The 18,867-nt window shown below is 45.7% G+C and overlaps 1 protein-coding gene across 5 annotated transcripts in view; it reads left to right on the top strand.

Moving 5' to 3' along the window:
• The window catches only part of USP7 (ubiquitin specific peptidase 7), an 87,434-nt gene that overhangs the window by 62,680 nt on the left and 5,887 nt on the right, over positions 1 to 18,867 (top strand). For 4 of the 5 annotated variants that reach the window (XM_078862692.1, XM_078862683.1, XM_078862673.1 and 1 more), the window contains 4 exons: positions 203 to 311; positions 3,107 to 3,184; positions 4,445 to 4,545; positions 17,316 to 17,415. In XM_078862692.1, the coding sequence (XP_078718818.1) occupies positions 203 to 311; positions 3,107 to 3,184; positions 4,445 to 4,545; positions 17,316 to 17,415 (388 nt within the window). The remainder of the gene's footprint in view (positions 1 to 202; positions 312 to 3,106; positions 3,185 to 4,444; positions 4,546 to 17,315; positions 17,416 to 18,867) is intronic. The other variant, XM_078862666.1, reaches the window with a different exon arrangement.

The following is an 18,867-nucleotide window of genomic DNA, read 5'->3' as shown; positions in this document are numbered from 1 at the left end:
CCTTAGTTTCTGGTTCAGTGGTTGGTGAAGGTCTAAAAGAAGTTGCCGGTAGAAGTTGTCTTAGCTGCTGGATAATTGCCTCCTCGCCAGTTTGTCTGCAATTCCGCTCCACCGTCGCGCCTGCCGTCGCGTGCGCGGGAGCCCTTTGGACGGCGTGAGGGGGGGTGGACAGCAAGCTGTTTATCAGATCTGTTCTTTGTAGCTACAGGGATGGGCCTGGAAACCCGCTGCGACACACCTACGAGGGCACCCTGCGAGACCTGCTGCAGTACTTCAAGCCCAGGCAACCCAAGAAGCTCTATTATCAACAGGTATTGGGAGGGGGGGAGGGGGGGCTACGCGGGTAGAACCGGCTTCCCAGTCGCTCGGCAGCAAACGCCGTGCGCTCCGCACTCCACCACAACAGCCCCAGGCCTTCAGCAGCGAGTGGCCCCGCCTTCCGCACATATTCGTGGCCTGGCTTTCAATTTCATAACAATTAAACTGTTGAGCCGAATGTACGTTCTTATTATTTTTTACGTCTTCAGTTTAACGTCGGTCGATCTCAAGAGGTGATGTCAATATTTCATATTTTATTTATTTAGTTTATTTTCATTTTACCAGGTAAGGCCCGCTGAGCTATGTAGCTCTTTTTCAAAAGTGACCTGGCGATCACAAATGATAGCTCAACGAAATCGCTTATCATCTGTAAACTTATCGCAGACAAATACTGTAGACGCATGTTGATTTTAAATGCGAAGGGACAAACGGAAGAATCTGGAGAAAAATCCAGGCCACCACGGGAAGAACAGAACATGCAAACTCCAAATAAAATCAGCAGCAGGCGTTGGGGTCGGGATCGAACCCATGACCTCCTGTATACCAGGTGAGGTAGTTAACATTTTGCCACCCTGGTGCCCTTATATAAAACTGCACTTCTGATCCTCTATGCTAGATCCCACAGCCGTAGCACAGTGGGGGGGGACGTACAACCTCCATGGGATCGCTCTCACCACCTCATCACCAACACCATCTGGGCTTAGGCCTTCCCCTTGGCCCTCCGGCCTCTGGGCGCAATTCAGATGCCTCCATCTGTGACCAGCCGCCGTGTTCCCTGCACACACATCCCACCACCCTGTACCACCTACTCACATTTTTTTTGGTTTTTATGAGCTCATATTTTCAGAGCATGCCCAATGAAAAACCCTTGGCTCTAGAGTGGTGAAGGTAGTGTGACCTGAAAGATGTAGAAACCATTGAGTCCATGGGGTTTTATAACTTAAAAGGCAATCGCTGATGCTAGCACTTTGAGGTCTGGAATTTTGTCGTACGCAGCGGGATTCCTGGTGATTTTCCACCGGAGGACGCATGCCACCCATAGTGCGTTGGCTCTTGGCAGTGAAGTATCGGCTGGGCATGGTCTCACACGGACTGGCAGTGCGTGCTGTGAAAGCCACGGGTCTTTTTATGCAGCACGTGATCATGTGCACTCAGAATATTAATTAATAATTGGTTGGAAAATTTAGACTCAAAAGTTTCAGGCCGTGTGATTTCCATGTAATTGCCTCTGCAAAGTATGGGTTTCATCATTAAAATCGGGCATGACTTTAAGAAATGTCATGAACGGTTGGGGGTGTTTGGCTAATTAGATACTGCAAAAGCAGATATACAGCACATCCTCGAACATGCATGTCGGCTGAAATGCCAGTGTTGGCTTACTTAGTCGTGAGGGAGTGACGATTATGACTCCCAATTTTGATAACGTTCAACCGCACTTCCGATAAGCACGGTTGGCTGCGTACGTTGTGCAAAATAAGCTCTACGTACGTACGACATGGCAGCAGAGTACTTGTCAGGGATGTTCCGTTCCGCTTGCTGAATAGAAGAGTTTGTAAGCACTGTTCTCATTACATCACCATGGCTGCGAAATGAGCTGTGAAAGAGTCCGGCTGTTGTGACGCTACTGATTTGCATGAAAACAAAGTTAATTACCGTATTCTCCAGATTATAAGGGGCACTTCCGAGTAGTATGGTTGGCTACGTACGGTGCGAAAGGAGTTCTCCATACATACACCTTCTGATTTTAAAACAAAAGTTGTGGGTGTGTATCTTATAATCCGGATAATGTATACAGTATGCCCTCGTTATTTGCAAGAGATACGTTCCGGAGATGCTTGTGAATAGCATCTTTTTGCGGATAATGTTTTAAAATTACCTTAAATATGTAAATATGCTATTAAATAAATGCAAATTACGACACAAAAACATTTAGATTCGTTATAATAAACATAAAGTAAATATGAAAGTATTAAATAATAATGACTTAACACTTTTGTGACTGCAGGAATTCATATTCATCAGTTCCTGATGACGACCGTTTGTATGGCGATCAAAACGTCGTGATAATTCTATTATTTTTATTGTTATTATTTTTTTATCCACGTGACATTACCGAAAGAACCATAGAATATTAAATAATACTTTATAAATTAACTTACCTTCAATTATGTTGATGATGATGTACAGTAGGAGGATGCAGTAACGATGGTGATGATCTCATCACTTTTTTGGATCACGTCATCGCTTAATTTCACCACTTTATCACATCACTTAATCTAATCCCTTAATCTTATCACTTTCTCTCTCGAGGCAGTCGTGCAGGGTTCCAGATGCGATTCGAGAATAGCAAGTTTGTAAATTTCGAGAGAATTATGTTACCATGTAAATGCCTGTTTTTTCCGAACTTGTCGTTATATTTGCGCATTATATATTTTTTTAAGCGCTCGTGAGATACAACCGCGTTTATATTCCCGTTGAACCCGAGATCCTGACTCTCCTTTATTGTACATCCTTTTAGAGGTGCAATAATTCTCATGTAGTAGCCTTTTCGAATAGAGATTGTGAGTATTATAAAAACCAATATGAACATTATTTCAGGATGTAGTGCATGTCTTGTATTGATTTAATTTTTCAAAGTGACAGATGTTCCCAGTACTTGAGTCTATCCACTAATTTTACTGCAACCAGTATTGTGCTTTTGTTTTAGTTCTTTGATGAAACATTGTCTCGTTGAATCTTAACCCGATGTTACAATAACGAATGCGACTTTGTGACGGTGTGTCTGCAGCTTAAGATGAAGATAACGGACTTTGAAAACAAAAAGAATTTCAAATGCGTTTGGCTGAAAAGCAACTTTGTGGAAGAGGTAAGTTTGCACCTTCTGCTCGTGCCCACCGTTTAACGAGTCGCCCTGTTTCACTGTAGCCCATGTGCCCAGATTGTGAGCAGAGGTCGCAAATGGGTTTTGATTCCTTACCCGTACCCAGCCGCACCAGGGTCGCAAACGGGTACCCGTACCCGGCCATACCCGTACCCTACCCGTACCCGGCCGGGTACGGGTAGGGTACGGGTATCGGGTACGTGATTGCGACCTCTGGGATGAAGCCATGTTGCAGGCACGGGTGGGATGATTCTAGGAACTTGAATTGTGAGAAGAGACAAGACGTTGGGAAATGAGTGACAAACAGTTACTCACCAGTGACTCACGGCCTACCCGTACCCGGCCGCACCAGGGTCGCAAACAGGTACCCGTACCCGTACCCGGCCGGGTAGCCGGGTATCGGGTAGGGTACGGGTATCGGGTACCCGGTTGCGACCTCTGATTGTGAGTCACAGCCAGTATTGGTGGGCCACTTAACAATTAACCGTCAAGATTCAGTGCCACGATTACATTCAAGAAGTACTCTCTTGTGCTCATCTATATAGTGTGTCGTGTTATGTGGTGTTGATTCCATTATCCTCAAGCTATAATACATTTATCATATATGCAATTGGCATGCATTACTTGATTCTTACGTGTACCTGCTGGGTCGCTCGGCGTTAGAGCAAGCCACTCGCAATCGTGCACCCCCCACCATCATCCCTCTGGATGATAAAATGTTTACCACTTTGGTTATTAGTCGACAGCGGTTGTCCTATGGGTAGACTCGCCCCTGCCATAACAATGTGTAATTTCCACCATTGGCTCAGGGCTGTATATCGAAGATGAGCAGCATCAATGCTCTTTTGAGTAGGAAGCACATTGACTGTTTTGAGTGTGGCTGGGTTAGACGGCTGGCAGACAAGTGGCGGGCGCCACGGTGACCATGTTAACTACCTCGCCTGTTATACGGAAGGTATAACAGGCGAGGGAGTTAACCTGTATATTTGGAGTGTGCGTGTTCTCCCTGTAGTCGTGTAGATTTTTCTCTGGGTCCTCCCGTTTTTCCCCCCACATTTGGAAATCAACATACAGTTAGAGTATTTGTCTATTATAAGTTTCTGGCTGATAAGCCGCTTCGTTGAGCCCTCATTTGTGATAGCCAGGTTGCTTCTGAAAGAGAGCTATATAGCTCAGTGGGCCTTACCTGGCAAAATAAAAAAATTGTTTAGTTTTAGAGTGACGGCTGAGTTTCCTGCCCCGCAGGAGATCACGCTCTACCCGGACAAGCACGGCTGTGTGCAGGACCTGCTCGAGGAGTGCAAGAAGACGGTCACCCTCTCGGAGACCAGCTCCGGCAAACTCAGGTCGCTACCCCAATTGTGTAACGCTCTCCACCAGTCCTGTTTGTGCCACTCTCCACCAAGTCCTGTTTGTACCACTCTACACAAGTCCTGCTTCTCCCACTCTCCACCAGTCCTATTTGTGCTATTTAATGGAATTCCAAAAATCCCCCTCCGAGTGCACTCAGTGGCATAGTTGGACCCACACACTTGTAATGGTGATCACAGTTTGCCATTTTATAAGTATAAAGCACGGATTAGCACAAGCATGCTAATTGCCTTTGGAGAGTCTGAGCCTTCGTGACTTTTGGCTTGACAAGGTGAGGCCCTGTTTAGAGTCGTAATGTTATGTTTTCAAGTGTAATGTCGGTGGCTGTTGCCGTGGAGATGGTTACTCACACTTTGCATTTTAGTTGTCTACATTTTTAAATCTCGGATTTGGGCTACGATGTTGAAACTGTGGCCTACTTTTGTGATTGAGACCCACGGTATCTATGGGACATTTTTTCCAGAATCAAAAATTATAAAACATCAGAAGAGGTTTTTTTTTACCCTTTCTGGCAATAAAACAGAAGCGGTTAAGATGCTTAAACACCAAATAGACATCTTTTGCATAGCATCAATTCTGCATTCACCACTTAATGTGGCAAAACATGCAAACAATTCTAGATTTGAAGCTTTCGTGACTGCAAGGAATCATCTTCTTAGGTTTTTTCGGTAAAGTCACGTAGAAAGTAAAATAAAATAAAAACAAAAATCACGACGTTTCGGAGGCAACACAAGTCTCCGTCATCAGGTGGGACCGTCACAGCCAGATTAGCTGTATCAAGTGAGGCAATGATTCAAGATGTAATCCCTTAAAAGCGAGTTGAGGGGGGAGGGAGAGGGAGGGGGGAGCTCATCAGACTATGGTAGCCAATGAAAGGAACGTATCGGGAGGGAGGGGGGGCGAGGCCAAAAGGGTGGGCGATGGACGTGGAAGCGCTTGTGCGCAAGCGGCCAATTACTGCACACGCCAACACAATGGAGCGATTGTGCGCAAGCGGCCAGCCACTGCACCCGCCAACACAATGGGCAGAGAGGAGGAGGGGAGGTCTAATACACATGATAGACAAAAGAACGAAAATGATGATGGGTACAAACTTAGGGGGAGCTCATCAGACTATGGTAGCCAATGAATGGAACGTATCGGGAGGGGGGGGGGGGCCGGGGGGGGGCGAGGCCAAAAGGGTGGGCGACGGACGTGGAAGCGCTTGTGCGCAAGCGGCCAATTACTGCACACGCCAACACAATGGAGAGAGAGGGGGAGGGGGGGGTCTGATACACATGATAGACAAAAGAACGAAAATGCCCATGTTTATACCAATGCTGGCTGAACAATGAAGAGAGTACTGTTAAAATAACTGGGGATGTTAACACTCGGTAAAGTACAGTAAAATAGTGCCTGTCAGATAAGATGGTCCAAAAAATTTGTGATTAAGTCTTTTTTGCGTGGTTGATAACATCTTTCCAATGATTACTAAGTTTGTACCCATCATCACGGTTGAAATTATGTCTGTGTTTGTATATTTGTATGGCTTCGTGTACAAACCTTTGATGGTAGCCGGGAGGTTTGCAGAGAACCTTGGTCTCGGAAAAGACAATTTCATGAGAGCCCACCGAGTTGTAGCAATGATCGGCCACGGCAGAAGAATCAGTACGTGTGGTTAATGCGGATGTTGTGCCTTGCAAAAGGTTTCTATTTGGCGTTTGAACATCTTCACACCTGTTTTGTTGTCAGAAAGGCTAAAACCTATTATTATTTTTCATAATTTTCGATTGCACCGTGTCTAGCATCCTCTTCACAGCCTTATGCGGTGCTTCGATAATGTCTTACACACATCAACGAGCATTGGGAGGTGGACACATGGCATCAGTCAGGAGCTGATGACTAATGGCTGTTTTCACGAGTGTTTTGGGAAATACCATTATTCCGGATGAGCTTTCCAATACTCAAAAACCTTGATCTGTATTTTGCATAATCCACTCTATTGCTAAATCTGTCTTGTCAAAGTCACGAAGAATTCACACTTAAATGTTGCAAGGGGGCAAAAGAGTTCACCAGCGTCAAAAACGAACACTGTTGACTTATTTGTTCTTGTGTGATGTCACATCTTTACTCACCGCTGCCGTTCTACCCTTTGTTTGTTTTGCACGCTTGTAATATTCTGCAAGTGTGTTTTTATATATATTTTAAAAAGCGCAGATACAGTCAGTAGCCGTGGGGGGGGGGGTCAGTGTTCTTACCCTGATGAGCTCAAGGGTGGTGCTGTCTTGTTGATTTTCCCAGAGCCAGTGGTTTTTGTGTTTAGTTTGTTGTCCTTGTCCGCGTGGTTGGCTGTGTTGGCTGCGTACGGTGCGAAGGAAGTTCAACATACACACGTACATCGGACAACCACTGTTGACTTCTCTGCAGAGTGGTTGGTGTTCATGTTCTCTCTACTCCAGGGGAATGAGGGCACAGACGTGTGCGTTGTGAGATGTTTGTATGAACACACATTTGAGGATGCATGACAAATCTACGGGACCTTTTTTGCCATTATCAGAATGATTAAATAAGACGAATAGGTTTCCCCTTTCTGGCAAATAACACGAGGTGTTAAGATGTTGACACATAAAATAGACACCTACCTATTGCAAGTCTGCATTGACCACACCTGCTTATGGCGAAACATGCACACAAACTTGCTCTCATAATGTCATAATGTGTGCATTGTCTTTGAAACTGATTGGCCTACACCAGAGACGGCCTCGTCTCACTGGTGTTAGACCAGAGAATGCCAAAATGCAAACGGTGCTAAGGCAATGCAATTATCAAAGCATGAATAGCTCGGATTGAGCAATTATATCTATCGAATCTTTATTGCCAATGTCAAAATGAGGAGATAAAAATAGGCTTTTAGTCCTTCTGGCAATAACACGGGAGGTGTTAAGATGTTCAAACGCCAAATAGACAAATCTCGTGACTGTTTACTCGACACTAAAAATAAGTATAGTATTATTTAAAACGTTGCAGTAATGTTCTATGCCTTCGTATAAAAGGCATCGATGCAGCTGCGGTGTATTGTCGGTACAGCACAGAGCCCACGTGAGTTGAGTTGTATCGAATCCCCGGTATCGGTCATGTTCATAATCGAGAAGGAGCGTTGCCATCCGCTCACTGAGCGTTACGTGACATCAATCGCTCGGTCAGAAGAGTTTTTGAGCTGGGGATCACTTTAATTTTAGAGGATTGTGCAGTTAGATTTGATTCCAATGATATGGCTCTACACAAGCAGTCTGTCTCAAGCTTTCTGTTCAGCATGATTGCAGACAGTCCCCGGGTTGCGGAAGACCCGACTTACGGAAATCGAACCTTACAGAAATGCTCCCATAAATCATGTTAAAAAAAATTCTACACACACAAATGTTTGCGTTAGTTACGTAAGGGCAAGTGGTGCAGCGTGGTGGGGTTGCGAATTAATTCCGTGGAGCGAGCTTCGCTAGGATTAAAGTAAATGGAATTTTTATTTTGGGGGGAAATTGTTCAGTTTCCGACATACGGAAAATTCGGGTTACGGGTCGTTCTCGGGAACCCTAACCCTTCCGTAACTCGGGGACTGTGCACAACAAATAAACACCCAGAAAGTGCGTAATTACAGTTTTGAAGGGTTGGGGTTTCTCATTATTATTACTATAAAACGACAGGTTTGTGAATTTGATTTGTCTTGCTAGGATGGTTTAACACTTCGCCCGTTTCACTTGCCAAACTTTACAATTTGTGGATGTGGCCTATTTCCATTTGTATTATAATTTTAGCCTTTATTCTAGGAATGGGAAGCAGCTCTTGTTCATGGTGGTGGGGGGGAGGGACGGGGGGTGGTGGGGGGAAATGCTGTCCGCTGGGTTGGGCCTATTCCACAGAGCCATCCTCTGTCATGCCTTCCTGTTGACTTGCGTTCTCATTGTGCTAGCACATTGCTGGGTCATGTCATTGCAGCAGAAGTTTAAAAAGGGACAAGGGGCCTGCTTGAGAACATTAACGATAATACAAAAAAAATGTTGAAACGGCCGTTTGCTATTTCACCATTATAGTTAATTGCAGTGTTAAAAAGCGTCAAGCTTTGCTTGCGTGCTAATTATATAGAGTTCGCCCGTAACCGGGGTGGGGGACCCGCACATTGTTTTGTCAGTTGTAATCGTCGCCGGCGTGCTCCCCCCCTCTCGTACAGCAAGCATCGCTGAGGCTGCTTGCGTAGCTTGTGCGTTTCTCTGCTTTTGCTCAAGGAATGTGTGTGTTGCAGAGGTTGGAGTTGGTGGACCGCGTAGAGATGGATCCGTTGTGTGAGAGGCAGTGCGGGCCATCAAGGGGCAGGGTTTTTTGTGACCAGTTGAGAGTGTGAGGTCTTGAGTGGCGGTCCACTTCTTGGAGCTCTCCATTGCAAAATTTTAAAAGATAATGATTTGTAGAATTTTAATTGGATGGTCAGCACACGTACACAGTTGCCTTGCTCGAATGAGTTCCTGCAAAAAGCTCTGCCTTCTAAAGTTCCGCGCACTGCATTGACTACCTAATAATATTTTTAATGTGTAACCAACGAAAGGTTTGGAAGAGACCATTACCTAATAGATGACATCTGTACCCTTAAGCTGATTGTCCATTGTCTGGCATCTGGGGGAGTACAGTACGGTGTTGATTACTGAATGAGTGGGAGTCGTTTGTTCATCGACTAAAGCACATTCTCTCACAGCATCGTCGTCGTACTATAGTTTCGCTGCTCATGTCTACGTTCCGTTTGTATTCACCTTCACAGTGGCGACGGGGGTTGTCGCGATCGTAGCAGCGCCTCAATGTATACACAATTAACGCATTGTTTCAGTTTTTCTGCTTAAAGCTTTTCCTTTGGAAGCTGCTCGCCCGCCGTTCCTACAGCTGTTTTTCCAGCAAAGCTTTGGTTATTGTTGGCACCGAGCCAAGCCAGAAGTGTCATGGTCGTTTTCCGGGGCCGCTGTTGTGCAGTGTTGTTGCGGTTTTTTTTCCCTCTAGGCCAAAGTTGAGAGCGAGGAGGCACAGGCTTGCCAAGGCACGCTGGCCGAGATCCACGGCCCGGCTCGTTTTCCGTGTGTGAAAAACTAACTGCCAACTGAGAAAAAAATGTTTTGTCAACCCAGTTGCACAAGAGCCTTTTGGTGGTTCACCCGAGCATCGTCTGCCTGTCCGCAGAGGCCCGGCACAGACACCGGGTCCAGATCACATAACTCTGAAACAGCGTATTTGTTAAACCACCTGACATGAATGTTTTTTTCGTCACGTCTGCTTCTAACTTTAATGTTGGCTGTGGCTAAGTTGTCTTGCCATCGGAAGGTTTCCTCGATCTTAGAGTGGCTTTTTAAGTCGGGAGTTTAAGAAACGCACCCGTGCAAAGTTCCGCTTCTATCCACCTGTGTAGGCAGTTATTATTTGTGTTTCGCAGTGATTTCTTCTTAAATATCAATAACATTAGCTACTTTGGCAGTTATTCAGTTGGCTATGATTTCCAGCATTTTTGTTAAATAATGAACCGTGTTATTTACCGTTTAAGAGTGAACCACGTAAAACGCTTCCATTTGTTTGCAAAATTCTACCAGAAAAAAAAGTTACCACATTTTAGTCGATGGCGGGTGGGGGGGGGTTTGGGATATGCCGCCAATAGTTGATAGTTTCAGTTGAGAGCCGTGACTCAACAGATTTAAGTGGCAAGATAAAGTATGAGATGGATGTTTAAGGTGCATTAACTTCGCACGTGTAGCCCGTCTGCCGTGTCCGCTCTCTTCCCACCCCCGTGAATCCTTTCGAGGGGGGGTGGGCGGGCGGGGGGGCGGACAGGTCAGCTAACTAGAGCACAAATAATATAATTAACAAAGTTCTGAGATGATGAGTAGACTCTACGTTTTGTTCTGGAGAAGTGGGCGACTCGACAACGGCTGAGCACCGGGGCGGGGGGGTGGGGGGGGTTTGTGAAACGGCAAAACTTTATTTCAAAAGTCCTCTTCAGAAGGGCAATTTGTGTATCTGCAATAGCGATCAAAGATACCATCACACGTCACAACACTGCAGCTGAATCTCTCTGTCAGTGGGATTGAGCACCAGTGCTGATATTTTGAAATCAACTTTAATATCGAAGTCTTAATTGTGCATATTTTCATTATTGCCAATAACTCAATCAACAGTCGATTAACATTACCAAGTTCCTGTCAGTCGATTGACATTCAAGTAATATCAATTTAACAGTTATATATTATTGTAGCTAATGTAGAGTGCAGCTTACCGGTCCAGATCTACATTTGGGATGTGCCTCCGACTCCACTGTGCACGTGAGGGCTCAGGGTCCAACCTTTGATCACTATTGCCTAATCTTAAATAATAATCGATTTATAAAAGCTCGGGGTTCCGTTTGTCCATTTTGTCTGTTTATCCGTCAACTAAATTATTAGAGACTTTCAGAAGGCCTGAATCAAAACGTTATAGAAAGTGAACCCCCCCCCCTCGGATGTGGGGGTGAAAAGTTGATCCAATAATAGGTTTACAACAATTGTCGCCCCCCCCTAATTATTTGTCTTATTTACATACAACAGAGTAAATATTATCTGCACACTTTGGGGGTGTGGGAGAGAAGAGGACATCTGTGGGGGCGACAGGCGAGGTGCTGAGATGCACTCCGCAGGATAACAAACACGCACTTGGCTATCCGTAGCTCTGTAGCATATGGGAACATGAACCATTCTGCAGAGTGCACAATTATACACGTGATTAATCACAGGTGAGCTCACACCGGCCACACGCGGCAACACGGCGCTAGGTGCGTTTGCGCGTGGCGAGGCAAGAAGGTGACGAGCGCTGTACAAAATGACAACGTGCTTGGGTTGAGAAAGAGGAGCGAGGTATGCTGTGCGTGCGCCCAGGCTGGGTTTGTACGTTGGGATTGCTTTGTGGGTTTGTGGTCACGCTGTCTGGGCCATTGCCAGGTGAGGCCAGTGGGGGGGGGGGCTGGGCGAGGGTAGTGAGGGGCGCTCTGTACCCAGTGCCCAGGCCTGCGCTGCTGTGTAAGGGTTATTCTCCATCAATAAACAACATAGGTGCGTTGTAATCTGCCAGAGGGGGAATGTTTGGGACAGGCGTGTAATAGATGTTTGTTTGTGTATGTACACAGTGGAACGGTTTTCGGTAATTGTCCTTGTGGAAGTGTCAATGGTGCATATGTATGAACCCCGTAGATTTTTACTATTTGCTTTTTGTATGAAAGTTATTACTTCCTCTTCTCTGGGGAATTGATTAGTTGTTTGCATTACGTTTCTGTAAATGTTTTTAGAAAATCCATTTCGCTAGTGCTGCCTGTTTTTGTGCGGTTGGTGTTTTGCGTCGCATCTTGTATGTCATTCACGTGGGTCGTTTGACCATACTTCACCACACAGGGCAGTGCCCCTTTATGGAAGGAGTGGGTTGGACCGGCCGACCACTGCACCACAGCTCCATGCTTGTGTGGAGAATTTGTTGCGAAATCATGGGTGGCAAGGCGAGGTTTAAAACAATTAGGTTTCATAAGGTTTAAATAAATAAATAAAACTCAATATCCCGAAGGGCCAGTTAGGGTGAGGTTTTGAGGTTTATTATAAAAAGACGCCATTTTGGTTTTTGCAGGAAGTCTGACTGAAGTAACGGACTGCGGAAGGCCGGAGCACGGAAATCAGAAATCTTGGCATTCCCTGAGTTATTAGTGTCATCAAACGAACCCAATTTCCACCACGAGCAGGATCATGGATCAGGACCTGGATGAGGATTTACTCGATTCCGAAGAATGTGATAGTGATGTTGTAATTGTGATGGAGAAGGATAGAGTGGCCGACGAGTTGTCGGCGAACGCAGGGAAGGTCAGAGGACGCTCGATGGGCCAGTTTTGGCACTACTTCATCGATGATCCGGAACCGCACAAGTTGAAGAGTGGCGTCTGCAACCATTGTCGCACCAGATTCAACCATCACAAGAAGAGTGAGCAGGCGATTAGGCACCTGAATGCATGCGCCGCTTTTCGGAGGGCAATGAATGGCACCGAGATAGATAATCGTCCCGAGTGGTATGCGTCGAACAAGAAGCGGGCGAAGCCATCGAAGGCAAGTGGCAGCTCAACTCCATCTACATCGAATGCTTCGTCGATGAAGCGAGGATCGATCAAAGATCACCTCATACCCAAGCTCCATAAGCGAACGAAGTAGAAGTTCGAGCAGGCCATAGCAATGCATTACATTTTCTCGGGCACGTCGTTCCAGTGGGTCGGAGAAGAACCTGGTCATCGCTGTGAAGGCCCTTCACCCAGATGCAGTGCTGCCGAACAGGAAGAGGCTGGCCTGACCATTGATCGACAGGAAGAAGGATGACACCGTCCTGGACAATAAGACCATTTGCTTGACATCTGATGCGTGGTCAAACATCAAGAATGAACCGATTGTGAACTGCATGGTTACATTGCCGTCCACAACGTTGTTTCTCGAGTCGGTGTTCCCTGGAGATCAGGGCCACAACGCTGACTGGATCGCCTCGGATCTTAAACTTGTGATGGCATCCCATCCGAAGACTACATTCGTTGGCACGGTCACCGACAACACATCCACCAACAAGAATGCGTGGGAACAGCTCTCGAAGGCTCACCCATCCTATTTCCAAGGCTGTACGTCACATGCTCTGCATTTGCTTGTCAAGGACATATTCTCTTCCACGAAGACGAGCAAACCCGGCCAACCAGAACACATACCCGATAGAATATCCGTTCGAGTTCATCATGGGGTACAAGGACACGGTCAAATTGTTTCACAACAGTCACATTCTCAAGGCACAGCTGCAGGCTGAACAGAAGATTGCTGGCGTTCGAGCTTTGGTCCGTCTGGCTCCTTCACGTTGGGGAACGATCAAAGGCTGTTGCGAGACGCTGTTGTCGTCGGAGATGATTCTGCATTCCATTGTCACAGCTCGCAACTTCATCAAGGGGACGGCAGCTCAGAAATCCGAGCGAATGCGAATCAAGACCATCATTACAAGCGACGACTTCGTCTCTTGCAGAAGTCCCTTTCCATTCTCACGCCCATCGATGCATTGATTGTCAAATATCAATCCGATTCTGTACCAGTCTCTGAAGTCTTGCCGGATTTTCACGCCCTCCCCGCTGAGTTTGCCAAACTGCACGAAGATGGTCATGCGAGCACTGAAGAGATCAACTACCTGATCAAGTTGGCAGCAAGTCTCTTTCAGTTCATGTACGGAAAGGTCGATGGACTGGCGTATCTGTTAGATCCTCGCTTCATTGGAGAGGACTTGAGCCTGGCTAATCGAAAAGAGTTGGATAACATCTTACTGGACACACCGATCGACGATGAGATGGCAGTTGATGACGAGAGGCGCTCTTTATGCAGCTCACCGAGTATGTAATTTCGGCGTAGCAGGAGAAAGATGCCGGCATATTTAGATTCATTATGCTGCTCAAGGGATGTAAGACACCTTAGCAGTATTGGCAGTCTAACGGCGTGGCCTGGCCTGATCAGAAGATCGGCGTCAAGCTGTTCACAATGGCGACATCCTCTGCAACTTCTCAACTATGGGCTTCATACACAGCAAGCTCAGGAACAGCTTGGCGCCCAGTTCGGTGGAGAAGTTGCTCGACCTCAAGAGCGACTTGCGGCATTCGCCGAATGCAGTTATATGTCCGAGAGCTACGACAGGAACTCGTCGGAGGAGGACTAGTACCTGGTCTGGGAGTATTGCGAATAAAACCATGAGGTTTATTAAGGTTTGAACCTTAATCCTCAAATTAGGTTTTTTCCACCCCTGTGCGAATTCCGTTTGAACTGACACAATTGTTCTTATTCTTGGTTCTTTCGGTAAAGTCACGTAGAAGGGAAACAATAAAATAATAAAAATATAGAACAATAAAATTCTCACGACGTTTCAAATTTTCTTGCTGTGGATTTCACACCTGATGATGATTGCTTCTGTTGCAGTCGAAACGTCGTGAGAATTGTATTGTTTTATATTTTTATTATTGTATTGTTTCCCTTCTACGTGACTTTACCGAAAGAACCAAGAATATGAATCCCTGCAGTCACGAACGCTTTAAATCACAATTGTTCGATGTTGGTTTTGGAGCCTGGCCTACTCATTTTGTATTCAAGTGAGCTGCTGTGTTGTTGGCACCGAGTGAGCGCGGCTGGCAGTGTGTGTTGTTATTGAACCACAACGTAGTTTTTGCGTGATCTGCGTTATACATTTAAGCAATGCTGGTTCCATTTAACAAAAAATGTGCATAAATTAATTGGTGAACGGAAATTTTCTATTAATATCTTAAACTGCACGTAAATCCTCTTCTATCTGGATCATGTTCTGTTCCCTTAATAATTTGTGCGAAAATACTCTTAACATTTATTTCAGTTTCATCTTACTGGTAACAGAATGCTCTCGTGTATTTCCTGCACAAAGTCTTCATTGTGTGCAGGTCACTACCCCGCTGACACACGTGGAGATCCGCACGGTCTCCGCTAGAGAACACAGACAGACCTCATCGGCACCGCAACACAGCAATCATGAGAATCTCAATTTTCCCACCATCGTTGAATTTACAGTAAAAATTAACAATTATTTTTTCAACCCGCTGCTAAGTAATAATCACCCTCCCCCCCTCCATATCAGTTGTGCGATTTGTTTAACCGTACTTCATCTGCAGGGTTAATCCTCCAGTGCAGAAACGTGTAGGGTAGATGTGTAATTGAGCTCGTAAAATCTTTACGTTCCATTAATGTTGACATCTTTGCTCGAGGCCAGGTGCAACACAGACATTGACCTCGCTCGGCTCTGGGTATCACTTACCTATTTCCACGCCTGTCAGTTGAAGTTGATGATATCCTGTCTGGCGAGATAGGCGTATCAATACCTCGAGTGTGTTTTGCCCGACTTGCGCTTGCAGCCGCATGTTAATAAATAAAGTCTTCATTCGATATCAGGATAGGTGTCACACCCCCCTGCAAAAAATCCTGTTTCCTCTCTGTAAAAGCAATAGTTTTATACGTGCCCTCCAACCCAAAACAAGAAACCCATTTCATAACAGGATCTTCCAGAGGCGATTGATTAAAACACTTCTGATCGTCCCTACAAAGATCGCAATGCCAGGATATGAAGCGAGTATACACCCGAGTCTCAAGAGCCCCGGTTTGTCACGTATCGGAGTAGCGCATTGCATTACGGGACTGGGTTAGAATTCCAGACTTGGGTGCCTTTTCTGTGTTCTTTTTGTGTTCACCCAATGTTCTACATGCAGTTCTTTGGTTTCCTCTCATATAAAAAAAAACCATACAATGTTACTGGTATTGGCCAAACATCCCAAAGCTGAAAAAAAAATACTTGGAAATTATTTCGTTGAAATTACACATAACCTGCAGAAGAATCAGACTCTTTATTTGTACTGCAGGAGGAATCCAGTGAGCTATAATGCTCTTTTTCACAGATGTCCAGTTAGGGCGGGTCAGAGATGTTCAACAACAAAAAGTACAATACACGATAGAAGTGCAAAATGTAGGAAGATTAAACAGATCACTAAAACATTGCCCCACCTCCCTCCCCACTGCAAAAACTTGTCTTGAGACATGATGAGGGTAAACAAGTGCAATGAATAACACGTAAATTACTTCAAAAGCAATTGCGGTAAAAGCCGATAGTCTCCCTTTCATCATCCCACCTGCTTTTATACTCCATCTCGCATCACAGCAGAGAAATGTAACATTATTTAGTGGGTTGCCTTTGTTTTGTCATCACAACAATAAAGTGGTGGTGACGTCACCACGGCCGCTTGTGCCATTCGAGGTGAGCTTTTTAAGCAAAGCTGTTTGTAATGGAGAATCATCCACCCCCGTACGTATTGTTTGTGCATGGTTATTACAAGTGATCTCGCAACGGATTAAAGCAGACCGAGTTGTACAGACTCTGGGCGCCAAGGTTGATACAACAGCAGGAGCAGATATGATATCCCTGTTTGTAAAAGTGTTTGTTTAAGTCGCCCATCTCTCGTCCTTGCGCTCTGCACACTTGTGGGCGTCCGTGTTTGTACAGCACACACAGTACATGTTAGACGATGACAGTGCAGTTCATGAAATCAACACGGCGTGACTACACAAGCAGATTTTACATTTCTGGTGCTACTGCCCACTCGCATGAAAATTGCAAAGCCATTTTTCCATAACATCCCCATCACACAGCAGAGCATGTGTTTACATTTTTTCGTGTTTGCGTGCCTCAAACTCAAAACTGCCTGTGATGTGCCTCAGTAGCAACCCCCGATGTGTTTGTTTATGTATTTTTATTTTTTCCGATTTTAAGTGTGTGTTTGTAATGTGTGTGTTTGTTCGTGCATGTAACGTTGTGATTTATGGGAGTGGTGGTGTCGTGGTTAGTGAACTGCCCAATGGGACTCAGTGACCCGAGTTTGATTCCCTCTTATGGCAATAATCGGTGACGAATATTGAACTGTGCCCAGACCTCTCCCCTAGGTTGACTCTGCCTTATACAAGTACCTGGTGCAGTCTACAAACATCAGCCATACCACACCATTCCATCGTGTGCCTTTAATAGGTGGTTGCTAACAGCACTCGCCTCAATATCCTGTTCAGACTACATGGCAGATGTTTGTGTGTGCGTGCTTGTGAGCGTGCATGTGTTTGTGTATGTATTTTAGAACCTGTGTATGCATCTGTTCTCTGTCTAGGCTGCTGGAAATCGTGAGCTACAAGATCATTGGCATGCGCCAAGAGGATGAACTCTTGGAATGCATCAACTCCGCGACCAGTCGCACCTACAGAATAGAGGTGGGTCAACACGAGCTCTGCCCCCCCCCATCGCACTTCCGATTGGTTGGCTATGTATGGTGCGATAGAAGTTCAACATACTGTACATCACACAGCACGGTTCACAGTTGAGCGCTGGAGTAAACAGTAGCCCTTTGAGGACCTGAGAATGGCTCTCCAAATGCCAGTGCAGCTGCGTTCTCTCACTCCTTGCGAATGCACTTTAGCGTTTACAACCCACGTTGTAGATAGGGGCGAGGGTTACAGCCGTCCTGGTATAACCACATGCCACAACGCTGGTGTTGTCGAGCTGCGCGGCTCCATGTTGTACGGGTTTTTTTGTTGAAGGGTTACTATTTATGTCCGGGTCGCTTAGTTTCCATTACGGCGCTGACAGCTTGTGATGGCATCTTGTTAAGAGAGACGTTGACGGTTGCAGTCGATTTTTTTTTTGCACGGCAGAAACAATTCGTCAGGGCCTTCCTTATCAGACGCGGCTGGGGCCATTTTCACGTCGATAATAAACGAGCAGGGGCACTCCATCGATTGACTTGTGTTCAACCGCTGCACTCCGAAAGAAGAGCCACTTGAACGACCTTCGTTGTTGCCTTCCATCACGCGCGGACGTGCCACCAAGCGGACGGCGCTTTCCCAGCCCTTTCAACAGCAGCCATCGTTTGATTGTGTTTTAACCTCGGCGCGCAATCTCCCTCCTTCCCCCTCGGCAGCGAACGTCGGGATCGGCGTGTCGTGAAAGTTTAGCACTTTTCCAAAGCAGGCAGCGGTGCCGTCTTGTCTGTTGTACTGTATCCTACTGTGAATCAGTACTCATTGTAAATTCGTCTACTGTCGTAACGTGTGACGTTCCTGCTCAGTCTTTTATCTGACCGAGCGTTACGTTGGGCGCCGCGGGGGCGAGATGTTAACTCCCTCGTCTGGTACGCAGGAGGTCGTGGGTTTGTCCTGACCCTGACGCCTGTATAATTGAACTTTGCAGGTCTCTCTCCCTGTGGTCGCGTGGAAATTTTTACTGGGTTTTTCTCTCCACGTTTAGACTCAACATTCGTTTTAGAGTGCTATAAATTTCCACGTGATAAGCCACTTTGTTGATCTATGAATTGTGGCCAGGGTGCTTCTGAAAAATAGCGATATTGCTTTAGTGGGACCTTACTTGCCTGGTAAAATAAAAAAAATTGTTTAAATAAAAAGTTGTTTATCTACAGTGCTTCCTACAAACTTAACTCTCTTGCGTTTGTCTGGGAGTATTGGATAAACATTTGTAGTTAGAAAATAATTTACTTGGCATAATCTCAAGTAACAGCATGTTTCAAAATTTCAGGAACTGCGTCTCCACTAAATGTGTCATTTCCTCCCCTGATTTACAATTGAGATGTATAATCGTACATGTGGGTATTTTGGTAGTTGTGGTAATGAATGTTGTAACAGTTGCGCAAATAAATGTACTTTACTGTT

The sequence above is a fragment of the Lampetra fluviatilis genome, chromosome 1, assembly GCF_964198595.1.
Source record: "Lampetra fluviatilis chromosome 1, kcLamFluv1.1, whole genome shotgun sequence".
In the NCBI taxonomy this organism is placed as follows: Eukaryota; Metazoa; Chordata; class Hyperoartia; order Petromyzontiformes; family Petromyzontidae; genus Lampetra; species Lampetra fluviatilis.
This window is presented reverse-complemented; position numbering and strand designations above follow the sequence as displayed.